We start from the raw sequence: 14,232 nt of genomic DNA, 5'->3' as shown, positions 1-14,232 counted from the left end.
AGCTGTTATCGAAGCAACTATTATTTAGTTAACACTATTACTGTAAAAGCTGTTATCGAAGCAACTATTATTTAGTTAACACTATTACTGTAAAACAGAAATTATGGTCTTAATACTAATACATACTGCTTGTAATACATACTGTGACAAATACTTCCAGTATTTCGTTGGCTAGGTCCTTTTCGCATTCATTATGTTTTCTAGATCTTGATATGATCTGCATTGATAAGAGTGCTTCTTTTTTTTCTAAAGAAAAAAATATTATTGAACAATAAAATGCCTACAGTATAGAAACAAATCAGTTATACAATTACTTAAAGCAGGGACTATTTGACATTTTGAGTCTTAACGTTTTCATCAAATCAAATTTGGCCACACATTTTTTCATTCACTTCACACTTTATTATGATCGTGAGAAATTTTGAACTCGATATTTTGACGTAAATACACGTTCTATGGTTTCCTGAGTGTATTTAGTCCTACGTAAAAACGTAAGAAAAAGTACGAAACTGAAATTAGTTATTTGAGGCGAGCATATAAGGGGTATTCATGATATTGTGTTAAATGTTTTACCATGTTAAATTTTATAAAAATAGCATTGTGTGCAGCCCTATTTAAAGTCATGTTAAATGATAAATGCATAAGAGCTCCTAGCGGATTTTCTGATCAACTTGTTTAGTAACCTTTCTTTCCAAAACTTTATGTTATTGTTTACTTCTAAGTTTTGTTTACAGTAGTTTATTACAACATGCCTAAAATAAGTGAAAAGTAGAAGTGTAAAAGTTTGGCTACTGATTGTATTTTTTAAAAAGTCTAAAACACAAGACAAAAGGCAAAAAAAACAAAACACAAACTACGAGTTAGTAACCTAACAAGACAACAAATAAAACGTGACGTCATTCTCCATTTAACAGACATGTTACATGTTATATCGTTTTATCTTGGTAAAAGAAGAAAATATTTCTCCATGTAACATAAGTTTTCCAATTTAACACGCTTTAACATGTTAAACTAAAAATCATGAATACCCCTATTGTATGGGATATGACAGTAAGTGTTATACTAAAATCAGCCAAAGTGTCACTTTTTAAAATTATTTTATAAATTTTTTTCCAAAATAACTCTAAAGATTTTGATTGAACTCGGCGAATCAATGAAAAATTAAGTGATCTTGAATACCAATATTAAAAAAAAATTGATAGTATTTTCATATTCTACATATCTCAAAACATAAAGGGAACCTAAAATGTTGAAAATCCAGAAAGTTATATTGGCAATCTTATATAGCAACAGAATAGGCAATCTTAATATCGATAACATTTTCTTATTCTACATATCTCAACATTTATAAAAGGACCGTAACATGTTAGAAATCAAGAAAGTTAAAATAAATCGATACGCGATGTTAAATCGATAGCATTTTCATATTCTGCATATCCGAAAACCTAAAAATTGGCTCCTATATGTTAGAAATAAAAAAAAATCGATATGGGATCTTATAATCGTTAGCATATTCGTTTTGTACACGTCTGGATATGTGAAATAAGACCCTCATGGATTGGAAAATGAAGGTGGTAAAAAAATAGGTGAATTTAAAAAAAAATCAAATTTTTATTCGCATAATATGTATTCGACTAATTTTGTATTCGAATAATTTTTCATTTGACTAATTTTTTATTCGATCCAAATAGTATTTTAAATATTCGAATAAAAAAGTATTCATCTCTTGTCAATCGAATAATTTTTGCCCAACTCTGTTCATATATAGAATATTTCTAGTAAATTCTTTAATTTTTATACCAGCAATGTTATGCAGTAATATTCCTAAATGTATGTAAACATTACAACAGATCTAATAACCCTCTAAAAGCTATTCTCTTATGCATAACATATCTTTATAATGTTTTAAAGTACCACTAAGCACAGAGTTAATAAAGAAAGATGTGACAGTTCCCTTCAGCTATTCACATCCATAGGAGGCAGTGTGAATAAGAAGACAGTGAGTTGTGTTACTATTCTCTCCTTCCTATTCCCCTTTGTCCCTTCATCGGGACCTACAGCAAATACCTGTAGGGCTGGCCACCCTGTGAAGTGAAATTGACCTCCTGCGAGGATTTACACAGCCAATTTATCACATTTCATATTTTTATAGAAGAAAAGATGTTTATGACCTTCACTTGAGAGATTATGACATGTACTAATGGTCACTATAAAGGAATATTTTAAGGTAAGATAAATAAAGTTAGCCAAGCCCTTAAGGTTCCCGGGGTCCGGTCCCGGATAACACTGTTCAGAAACCAGCCACAGAATTCTTTTTGACCGTTATTATTAGTCCTGTTCGCTTAAACTTCTATTGAATTTATTTTTTAAGATTTTTAATTTCAACGCCAAACACATTGATTTTTTTTTCTAATAAACTGTAAACAAATATTTACATTGAATGTCAGATTCCGCTATTGCTTGTAAAACTGAACACAATTTTGTTTTTCCTATTCCAGAGAAAAATAACAGGAATAAAATAAAACAACGTGAAATGACCTTGTCGCTAAAACGAAGTAAGGATCGAAAATATATAATTTGAAAATCATTATTTTTATTTACAAACAGATATTCTTTATTCTTTATATTAACTTATTAAAGCGGATTAAAAATAAAATTCTGTTCTTACCTTGAGGGAGAGTGTGGTTCAATAACTCATTGTAATCTATTCCATCCATAATCTAAAGTGACAAGGAACATAATGTAGATGAACTTCTTTTCAAAATTTCTCTCTAGTAACAGTATTATGTATTTAATAGATTTTTATTAGGAATATAATATTTTTACCGGTTTTCTTAGCTCTGCGAATTTTTTAAATATGATGTGATCTATTGGTTGTATTACAGTTATAAGAAATCTCCCTAATGTTGGGTTGGCCACAACCAATGACCCTAATGCTGGAAATCTGAAAGAATCAGTCATTAGATATTATTTTTTCCTGAAACCACTCCACTACAACTAAAGGTAGATTGGAGAAATGTTTGACAATATTATTTTAACAAGATTGAAAATGTCTTTAGATCGTTGAGTGTTAAAAGGGCCACTCTTCATTATCGTTCTGTGTTATAACGGCACGATGTTAATTATGTAATAAAAGAAAAATACAAAAATAATATACTGAAGTACACAACAAAAAACTATTATATATAATAATATATAATATATAATACCCTAATGGTTACAATTAATGCGTTTGCGCTATTAATACTTCAGGTATTGGGCACAAACGGTGAAGGCTTCTTTCCAGCAGGCGGAGAAGGTACAAGCCTACAAGACTTCACTAAGAAACAGTTAATCTCAAGAAGACATAATGCATTATTTTCTACTTACAACAAAAAAACAAAGCCCTCTATCTTCAGCCTATAAGATAGCAGGATGTGAGAATAAACCAACAGGTACCTTATTATATCTAGGAGTCATCCATGACAGGGACCTGATGCTAGCTCACAAAATTAAGCTGGTTAGGTTTACAAGCATAATCTGCTTAATTCTCCTAATTTCTCTCTCAGCCTCAAATTATTAATCTAAAAAAGTGTACTGAGGAGCACCTACACTGACTTACATAGCACCAACAGCCAAGAAGCTCTAGCCATTTCAGAGCAGTATGATCAGATGTATAGTGAGACATAATTCAATACAAAGAGCAAAAACATACCACATAGACAAGATACACGACCTACCGACTGTGACAGAATTTAACACGAGGAGGCACATCAAAATTTTTGATAGCCTCCGGCACTGCACAAACACTATTCAGGACACTGACTCAGACAGGACGGCCACAAAGATAACAGACCCACATAAATCACGTAGACAAGTAATTACATTATTTCTGACTAAACAAACCTGGCGAGCCACGTCACCAATAAACCTACACAGAATTCTCCCCTTATCCAAAATATCCGATTTCCTCAGCCCCATTCAATTGCATTACCAATGCAATAAAAGAGTTTCCCCGCAGCCCCGCAATTCCCATCAGGATATCAACCCCTCGCACCCATGTGGCTCAGAAAAAAACAAAACAAATGGAACTAAGACAGACTGCAACCTCCTCTCCTAGATTTCAGTTCGAGGCTTCATATCCTCAACTGAAAATTCCCAAGACGCCTAAAATTCATCTTATGGATTGATTAAAATATCGAAATTTTTCGTTTTCAGTTGAACTTTTGAACGTTGAATATGTAATTTATTTTTTAATTTTACAATTCATTTCCTGAAAAATTTGAACAATTTTTTTAATTTTAATTTCTTAAAATTAGTGGAGAATTGCCCTTTTTACACTCAGGGTTTCGTGTAAAGTTCATTGTTTATTCAAATGATTATATATTATACTACTTTTTTTTCATATTATCAGAAAAATAAATTAGTCAAGAAAATTTATATTATATGTTATATATGAATTTCAGCGCTTACGCAGCCATGATCTTGAAATTATCTGGATGATAGACTGTGCTGCTTCCAATTCCAATCAGGGTTTCTGTGAAAGAAGCAAAAATGTGAATTTTGCTTATCAAAATAATCTTATATTTAAAATTTAAGGATGTTTAATCAAATTAGGAGGATTAGTGAATATAAAAACTTTTTATATAAGAATATGAGAGCAAGACAAGTGTGGTGAAGGCTCTTTTGGGCGCCAAATATTGACAAGGGCTGTAGAGCCAACCGAAAAAATAAGAACAAATAATGGAAGAGGGGTACTTGCAGATACAATGTTGTACAAGATGAGGCACTCTGTCGTAAAATATGGTATCTGGGATAATTTGAAGATTTTTTTTTATCGTGTAAACGTATGTACTGTCAACTATCGAGGTGGTTGTGATCTGACTCCAATTTATAATGTAAGATCCTCTCGACCAGAAGGGCTCGATAATGCGTGCTCAAAATAGATTAAGTAGCTGACTAGAAGATGAGTAGACAGGATGAGTCTTACGATTGGTAACTTCGCTCTACAGGTTACTATGTCAGAGGGCGCGAAGGATGAATGTAAGTCCGGATTGGGTGCCAATCGCAGGGCCTTACGATAGGAGAGAAAGTACAGTAGGTGAAATCTAGAGGTAGCAGAGAAATAAAAGACAATATATATTTCCAAAAATGTAGCAATAGAGTGTACTGATCCACTATGCACATTGTTATCCTCTGTCTCCTTAGAAGGTGACTCCCGTGAAAATTCGCACTGAGGCCTTCCAATTTTATCCAAGTCCAGTCATAATGAAGAGGCTGTAAAACTTGGTAAGTGCAGTAGATACCATGTTTTACTTCAAAACTGGTCAGGAAATGAAAATAATTTTTTCCTATCTTTTTTATGAGTAACTTGGATCCGATTTACTCATTCTCGAAACAATACTTTGGGTTTTTATCATTTCTGTAGTCAAAAGAGCATTTCTTAGAAATACTACTGAAATCGAAAATATTGGATTTGATTTCCTTATTGTCGTAAATTTACCGACTGCCCTACAGTAACCTATAATAATGTTGCTCCTATTCCTGTCGAACAGATCCGCTACCTTAGACTGTATAAGACAAACGACAAACTAATCCTCACATAATACTGAAAACACATGATACTGCACATCGATTTCGACTATTACAACCCTTACACGACAAACAGCATTAACTTTCAATCCATTTAAAAGATCTACTGACTATAATAAGGCCCATCTGGATATACGGAGTTGAGCTTTGGGGATAAACTAAACCTCAGGTACACAATCCTTACAATCCAAAATCCTCAATGGTCTCAACATTGTCTCAAATAAAATCATCCATAAAGATCTTAATATTCTATATGTAACCGATCTAGCCCGAACCAGATATCAATCCTTCCATTATAAACTTCTTAACCACTCAAGCCCACTGGTTTCTAACCTTGCTTCCTTTTCCGTTCTTGACAATCCTCCAAGGTGCCTGAAAAGATGATGGCCTCGAGACCTTCTAATGTGGAATCTTAATAGAGTGCTACCAAAGGGTAGTTTCTCTACAAGCCTGTATCACACCATTATAATCTAGCATCATATTTACAAGATGTATTTTTATATAAATACAGTTGTAAACGTCAATAAATAAATTTAAAAAAAAAAATCTTATCATTGAGAAGCAGACTACGTCAGGCGGCTATCTTTTTCAGTTACTATGTTTTACCTTTAACCAGCTTTCACTTGCCATAACATCATAGCACTATTATAACATTAATAAAAAAATGTCTACAAATTCTTTAAAAAAACAAACTGTGAAATCAGCTTTAAGGAATCAGGCAGAACAGGCTTTTGATCGAGTCTGGCACCCAGGACTGCTATACAAGATCCGTAAATTCCTAGCCCCTACATATTATCTCATTATCCGTTCTTATCTCTCCGACAGGTTATTTCAAGTAAATCACAACAGCGCTTATTCATCCCTGTTTCCTCAGTCTGCTGGTGTACCTCAGAGTAGTTTTTACAGCTGACATCCCAACCCATCTTAACACTATTCTCACCACGTATGCCGATGACACATGCCTATTGTCAGTGAATAATGATCCTTCCATTGTATCCCAATCCCTCCAATCCCACATCACCACCCTTGAAGAATGGTGCCAAAACTGGAGGATTAAAATAAATTACAATAAATCCCACCAAATCATATTTACCCTTCGTCGTAAACGTTCGTCTTGCCCTACAGTATCTTTTAATAATACCCCACTCATTCCTGTTGAACAGATCCGTTACTTAGGACTAAATCTGGACAAACGACTGACATGGAATCCTCATACAAGACTGAAAAGACAGGAAACTGCTCGTCGATTCCGACTATTACAACATTTACTAGACAAACGGTCTAAACTTCCAATCCATTAAAAGACTGATCTACATGACTATTATAAAGCCTATTTGGACATACGGAGTTGAGCTATGGGGCTCCACTAAACCATCTAATTTCTTTCGAATCCAATCCTTACAGTCCAAAATCCTTAACGCTCCTTACTTTGTCACAAATCAAATCATCCATCAGGACCTCAATGTCCCCTATGTTGCCGATTTGGCCAGAACCACATACCAATCCTTCCATAATAAACTTCCCAACCACTCAAACCAACTCGTTTCTAACCTTGCTTCTGTTTCACTACCTAATAATCCTCCTAGACGTCTGAAAAGAAGATGGCCTCGAGATCTTCTCCTTTAGAAATGCTTTTGGTGTTCTATCAATGGGTAGATTCTCCACATGTTTTTATCATGTCATAATATCACTTACAGCAAATTTACTTGATGTGTATATATGTATACAGTTGTAAATATCAATAAATAAAATATTAAAAAAAAAAAAAAAAAAAAAAAAAAAAAGGAATGAGGAAGGAGATTTTTTTTTTTCTCCCTCGGGGGGAAAAAAAAAAAAAAAAAAAAAAAAAAAAAAAAAAAAAAAAAAAAAAAAAAAGGAATGAGGCTGACCGAATGGCTGAATTAACGAATAAGACATTTTCTTTTGCGATAGGTCTTTTCCTTCTGTTTTTCACCTATAAATTCCAAACAGTGGATTCTAGTGAAAAATTTATAATGAAACAATGCTTCGAATGGGTACTAATTTATAATATGGGTAATGGATTATAATCGGGTAATAATTCTGTCAAATGTACTGGCACTATTTGCTGAAACTTATTTATTAGCAAAATCTAATTAATTTTATTCGTTGACCGGTTTATAAAAAAACATTGTTCACTAACTAATTCACTAATAAATAATAAATTCACTAATAAAAATAATAAATTCACTCTTCCTTAAATAATATTGAGTGTTTATAATTATGAAGGTTATGTTTATAGTTATAACATACCCAGAGAGACATTAAATAATACTTTTAAAGTTTCGGCATGTACATCCACTGCTGATGTAGAAGCCAACATGGAATCAACAAGTTTATCGGCGGCCTTGATGAAGTTACTGCTATAGTCATTATCTACATGGGTTTTTTTCAGACAAGAATTATATTCTTTTCTCTTCAGTTTCCATGCTTCATCTGATCCTGTAACAAAAGTTATAGAGTTTAAAGGTTTTTACTATTGTAATGTATATACCAATATCATATATAATATATACAATATATTTTACACAAACATACGTACAAATTTTTATAATTTATTACTTTCATTAATGTAGAAATAAATAATCGAAAATTTTAATTAATTTAAAAAAATTCTGACTACGGTAATAACTTTTCCTGCTAAGTTTCTTAACTGTAGTATCTGGGATGCTAGGATAATTACATAAGGCAATTATTTAAAAATTATTTATGTTAATTCGAATGTATTTAGTCCTTAAAAATATTATTATTGGATTACTTTCCTAAAGCCATAGCGTATTTACTATTTACCAATTAGCCATCTTTTAAAAATATTATAACCATTGAAATACATATTAAATTATTATTCTCTCCCGATTCCGTTTGCTACAACACTTACTTGACAAACGCTCTAAACTTCCCAGTCACTACAAAACATTAGTATACACTACAATAATCAGACCAATTTGGACATATGGAATTGAGCTCTGGGGCTCCACCAAACCATCAAATTCCTCCCGCATCCAATCGTTACAATCCAAAATCCTACGTAAAATCCTTGATGCTCCTTATTACGTCACAAATAATCTCATTCACACACACATACCATCCAAATTAACAAGTATATGTACAAATTAGGTAATAAGTTATGATGTAATAATCATATTTTATGGTAACCAATTATCTGAATCATTTTAATAACATTATCTATCAATCATTGTAAATAAACACCTTGTTTATTTAAAAACAAATTGGATCCTTTTTTCTCAACTTTATTCTTTTCAAAACCTTCCAACGTTTCGACCCTCAGGTCATTTTCAAGGATTCCTTTACTTTGTTGTCATTTTCTCTTTTAAAATTCTTAAAAATGCCGGCTAATTGCCTTTGTCCCATCTATAACTTCTTCTATATAACTCTTTCTTAAATTTAAAACTTGTACTAACCACTTCTCTTCTTTCCTTCATTTACATTTGCAAACTTTTGTTGTATATAGAAGAAGTTATAGATGGGACAAAGGCCAATAGCCGGCATTTTTAAGAATTTTAAAAGAGAAAATGACAACAAAGTAAAGGAATCCTTGAAAATGACCTGAGGGTCGAAACGTTGGAAGGTTTTGAAAAGAATAAAGTTGAGAAAAAAGGATCCAATTTGTTTTTAAATAAACTAAACCACTCTCAAACAGGAATATATTAATAAAAATTAATCTAAACACCTTGTTCTTTGATGTAAGTTATATACTATCATATTACCCAATACCATCCCTTATTATATTATATAACTAATGGTAATGATATTTTATAGAAATAAACGTATTTAATTGGTAACTGGTAAAGACCAAACAAGCCTTTGGAAAAGAATCCAATTATAATAATAGTTTTTACAGGACTGCATATAAATTAATTACGGCATCCCGTATAAATCCCGAAAAGTACATAGCACACTCTGATATCTACCCTGCAAGTCTGTCAGTTCTACACTACCCAACCACCACCTTGTGAATTATTTACCAGTTCTCTACTATCCAACTGCCACTCTGTGAATGTCTTGCCAGTTCTTTACTATTCAACTATCATTCTGTGAATTCATTGCCAGTTCTCCACTACCCAACCACCACCTTGTGAATTACTTACCAGTTCTCTACTATCCAACTGCCACTCTGTGAATGTCTTGCCAGTTCTTTACTATTCAACCATCATTCTGTGAATTCATTGCCAGTCCTCCACTACCCAACCACCACCTTGTGAATTATTTACCAGTTCTCTACTATCCAACTGCCACTCAGTGAATGACTTGCCAGTTCTTTACTATTCAACCATCATTCTGTGAATTTAGTGCCAGTTCTCCGCTACCCAATCACCACCTTGCGAATTACTTACCAGTTCTTTACTATCTAACAGCCACTTTGCGAATGTCTTGCCATTGTTTTACTATTCAACCATCTTTCTGTGAACCTATTGCCAGTTCTGCACTATCTAACCACCACTCTGCGAATGGCTTAGCTCTTCCACCATCTCTTTTTCATATTTTTTACCTCTATATTCTTTTGGATCTCTTCACAGCCTTCACTCTATGTTATTTAGGATTCGTTGAGATACTCTGTTTATTGTTTCTTACTTTTATTTATCAGAATATGTGTTTGATAGGGATCGTACCCTGTTTGGTGCTGTTGCTGGAGTTCTATCGATCACCCAGCCGGCGATCCGTAGAGCTATCCCATCTTAAAAGTGTCTCTACCCTTGACCAATGACTGGTTCTTATTATTTAGTATATATTATTTATTATTTATAACTAAATCCCTTTTCAACCCAGTATTGTCAAAACACAGCAAAATATTTTCTAAAAAAAAAAAAAAGAGTATTTTCGTGCATTACTTACGAGAGCTGACAAAAGGTCCATTCAGGTATGAACTAAATCCCCCGTACATTAATTCAGGTTTGTCAGATAGATTTGGATGGAATGCTAATTCCTGAAAAAAAAAACATATATATTCACATTAATGGCATTTTATAGCCAGGTATAGGATTTTTATGCGATGCAAAATGACAACAAAACGTGGACATATGCAGAACTATGATTAGTGTTAGACAATCCAGACCCACACACAAAAGGTCTCACTCCGAGGATGTTTTTTTCTGCCAAACAGTCTCTTAATTTCATGTTCTAAGGATATTATAAGGACTACTAAAATGTTGAAAAAAAAAAAACAACTTATTATTGCTTTACAAAACCAACCAAAATAACAAATTTTAATTTTTTTTTTTTTTTTAACATCGTATCAGTTTCCTAAACATTGGTATAACGTTATCAATTCCAATACTTGTTGGTAAGTGAGTGAAAGTATTGGGAGATAATATGGAATTAAAATTAAATGAAAAAGTATCAAAGTAGGTTGATTTGACTAAAATTATTAGACCTTATTAGGCTTTTGAAGATAGCCATGTTGGCTAAAACGTGAGGCCTTTAAAATATTAGTAAATATTTTATTAATTTTCAGTATTTGAGACTTAAATGAATACAATTTATTTTATTCAATTAATAAAATCAGTCTCGAAAATTGATAATTTGGGGAAGGGTTTAATTTCGGGCAAAATTGACGTACGTAACAATTTACAATACTAAAATTATTGATTAAGTTTATTCAATAAAAAAAAATAGATTTTTTTTCCTAAGCCACAGGAAATAGGTTATAAATCCCTTTTTCGTCTCCCAGCCCAATATAAGTTGGCTTTTGCCTTGAGTTTGTAGGAATTTTTATATTCTTCGAGCCTATACACGTTATTAATATCGTCTCCACCCATGTTGCATAGAGAACAAGTCGGCGAGTCTGTGTCTCCTATCTTTGGAATGTTTTTGGAGATCATGTCACAAATGGGAAACGAGTTGTTTAATTTTCAGTTTAGTTTAATTAAGTAATGGATAGCATAGGTCTGGTCACCTTGGAAGAGAAAAATTGGTTGGTTCTTTACATTTTTTTTATAAAATCACATTGTCCCGAGAAGATAAAATCTTCAACTATATCACCAGCCTGATTATGTTTATAACCCCAAATTTTTTAGTGGGCATTAACATCTCCCGTCGGTAATGAGCGGTCATCCCAGTCTCCTTGAAGATCTTCAAGAAGCAGTGTTTTATAGAGGACTATAGATAAAATAAATCTTCCTCACCCAATCCCCCCTCCATATTCTTGGGCACACATCACCTCAGTGGTTTCTGTTACAGTCTTAGTCGTAGTTATAATGATTTTAGCAACTACATGTTTTATTCACATATACTAACATTCTTGAGACCACTTGACGCCCATGTGTACCAAAGGTCAGTTTGGCAACCTTTTATATTTATAGAATCTCTTTAAGTTGAAGCTCCACGCAAAGACTTATGCACGCAATATCAGTATTATATTCGTCTAAAAAATAATTTTGATCTTGGAGTAGTGATGGCCTTTAGAAAGGCCGTTTGCATTACTGTTTGGTGCAGTAATTATCATATTCAATGGGCCGTTGTGGTGATAGTTGCTGCTCTTTTAGCGCTATCCAAGGGACACTAGAATAATATGGACGCGAGACGCACTACTCTCTTTTCTCATATAAAAAATCAAAATAGTGAAAAATCAAAATAATTATTCTAAGAAATAATAACAATAATTAATATCAATATTATAGGTTCTTTACTGGAGGAGTTTTCATTAATACAATGGAATATAGTGAAATATCTCTTCCTAGTTAAAATACTTTATTTTAATAAATCAAACGAAGGAAACAAAATATAATTTATAAAATTATTACCAGAATTGTAAAGGGGTATACAGAGGAATAACATTCAACAAATTAAAAACCAGAGTTTTTTATTGTAAAAATGTCAAAAACTTGAACAAAACACCACAGGACCAACATAGTGCCTAAACGTAAACATAATTTTGCTTTTAAAAATTCTAAAACTTTGGACTTAGACAAAACCACAAAAATTACTGAAGCAATACATATTACTAAAACATTGATAATGCTATTAATTTTATGCTAAGTTCGCACTACATATATGTCTTATTAATTACTGGGTAATTTAAAGTTGAACATCGTATTTAAGTTATACATTAGCACTTAAAGTTAAATTTTATTGTTTCAATAAATTTCAATTGAGCAGTGAAGTAATAGAATATGTTTCAAATAAGTAATGTTTAATAGATTAGGGGGAATAAAAAACGGCGGCTGTTTCAAAACCTTAAAAAATCATCAATTTTTCATTGGAAGCTCTATATCTTAAAAACTACCAACAACACTAGAAAATCTAAGAGAACATTATTTAAAGAAGAGTAAATTTACTGAAATATTATATATAAAAGAACTATTTACGTCCAGTAGTTCTCGAGATATAGCTTTTTAAAAAGCAAAATTTCTTAAAAATATTCTGAAAGATTAGTTGTTAGCTAATTTATTTTGAGAAATCTATATCTCAGGAACTATGAGACGTACAGATGTCTATTAGCACTCAAATTAAACCAAGTTTAATGGACTATAAATAGGTTTATGCCTTTACCATCGTAGGAATAATAGTTTTTATGATATTTGCTAAAATAAATTGATTTATAGTTGTTCGGACAATAAGTTTGATTTATGAAAAACTTCATTTCAGAAACCATTTGACGTACAGATGTCTGCCAGCGCTCAAACTAAGGCTAGTTATATTTACTATAAATAGTAAATAATGTTTACTATTGGTATAATGGTAATAGTAATAGTAAATAATGGTTACTATGAATAGTTGGTAATGTTTATCTTTGTAGGAGTATCATAAAACCTACTTATGATATTTGACAAAATAAACTCACAAAATGTTAATTTATAGTTGTTCGTATAAAATGTTGGATTTTTGAAAAATATATCTCTAGATCTATAAGACGCACATATGTCTGCCAACACGTAAAATAAAAAAAATTTAACTTACTATAAAGTAGTTTATGACACTTATCTTCGTAGGGGTAGAAGTTTTTATGATATTCACATATGAATATAAATTTGACAAATAAATATTTGTCCGAACAACTATAAATCAATTTATTTTAGCAAATTTCATGTAAACTATTACTCCCACAAAGATAAACATCATAAAATATTTTATAGCTCATTAAACTAGCTTTAATTTGAGTGCTAATAGACATCTGTACGTCAAATAGTTTTTCAGATATAGATTTTTCAAAATAAATTCTCTAACTACTGATCTTTCAATACGTCCCATACAACATTTTTATGAAATGTTGCTTTTTAAAAAAGCTATATCTAGAAAACTATTTAACGTAAATAACTCTATTAGAGCTCATATTTTAGCAAATTTGCTCTTCTTTAAATGACGTTCTCTTAGGTTTTCTTGTGTTCTTCATACTTTTTGGGATATAGAGCTCCGAATGAAAAATTAGATTTTTTTATCGCTTTGAAACAGCCGCCATTCTTTATTCCCCAACCTATACTTGGCAGGCTCATCAGTTTTGACTATTAATTATATATAGTTTTCATTAAAGTAATCAATTGGGGTAACCAATTAAAGTAATTGGGGTGAGATAACCTCCTACTTTTTGAACCAAGATAACTTTTTCTCCTCTTGGGCTCTTGTACTATCAGGATTCGAGATGAAGTTGAATTTTCCGTTTCCGCACTATGCTAGGGATGAATATAT

At 32.0% G+C, this 14,232-nt stretch overlaps 1 protein-coding gene across 1 annotated transcript in view; it reads right to left on the bottom strand.

Moving 5' to 3' along the window:
* Nucleotides 1–14,232, bottom strand: part of LOC106692929 (cytochrome P450 4c21) — a 52,076-nt gene that overhangs the window by 15,173 nt on the left and 22,671 nt on the right. Inside the window, exons 4-9 of the mRNA XM_014439192.3 lie at nucleotides 10,444–10,534; nucleotides 7,843–8,031; nucleotides 4,453–4,516; nucleotides 2,827–2,944; nucleotides 2,669–2,720; nucleotides 143–246 (exon numbers count right to left, since the gene is read on the bottom strand). Of these exons, the coding sequence (XP_014294678.1) occupies nucleotides 143–246; nucleotides 2,669–2,720; nucleotides 2,827–2,944; nucleotides 4,453–4,516; nucleotides 7,843–8,031; nucleotides 10,444–10,534 (618 nt within the window). The remainder of the gene's footprint in view (nucleotides 1–142; nucleotides 247–2,668; nucleotides 2,721–2,826; nucleotides 2,945–4,452; nucleotides 4,517–7,842; nucleotides 8,032–10,443; nucleotides 10,535–14,232) is intronic.

This window comes from Halyomorpha halys, unplaced genomic scaffold, assembly GCF_000696795.3.
Source record: "Halyomorpha halys isolate HHAL.00 unplaced genomic scaffold, Hhal_1.1 Scaffold78.1, whole genome shotgun sequence".
NCBI lineage: Eukaryota > Metazoa > Arthropoda > Insecta > Hemiptera > Pentatomidae > Halyomorpha > Halyomorpha halys.
This window is presented reverse-complemented; position numbering and strand designations above follow the sequence as displayed.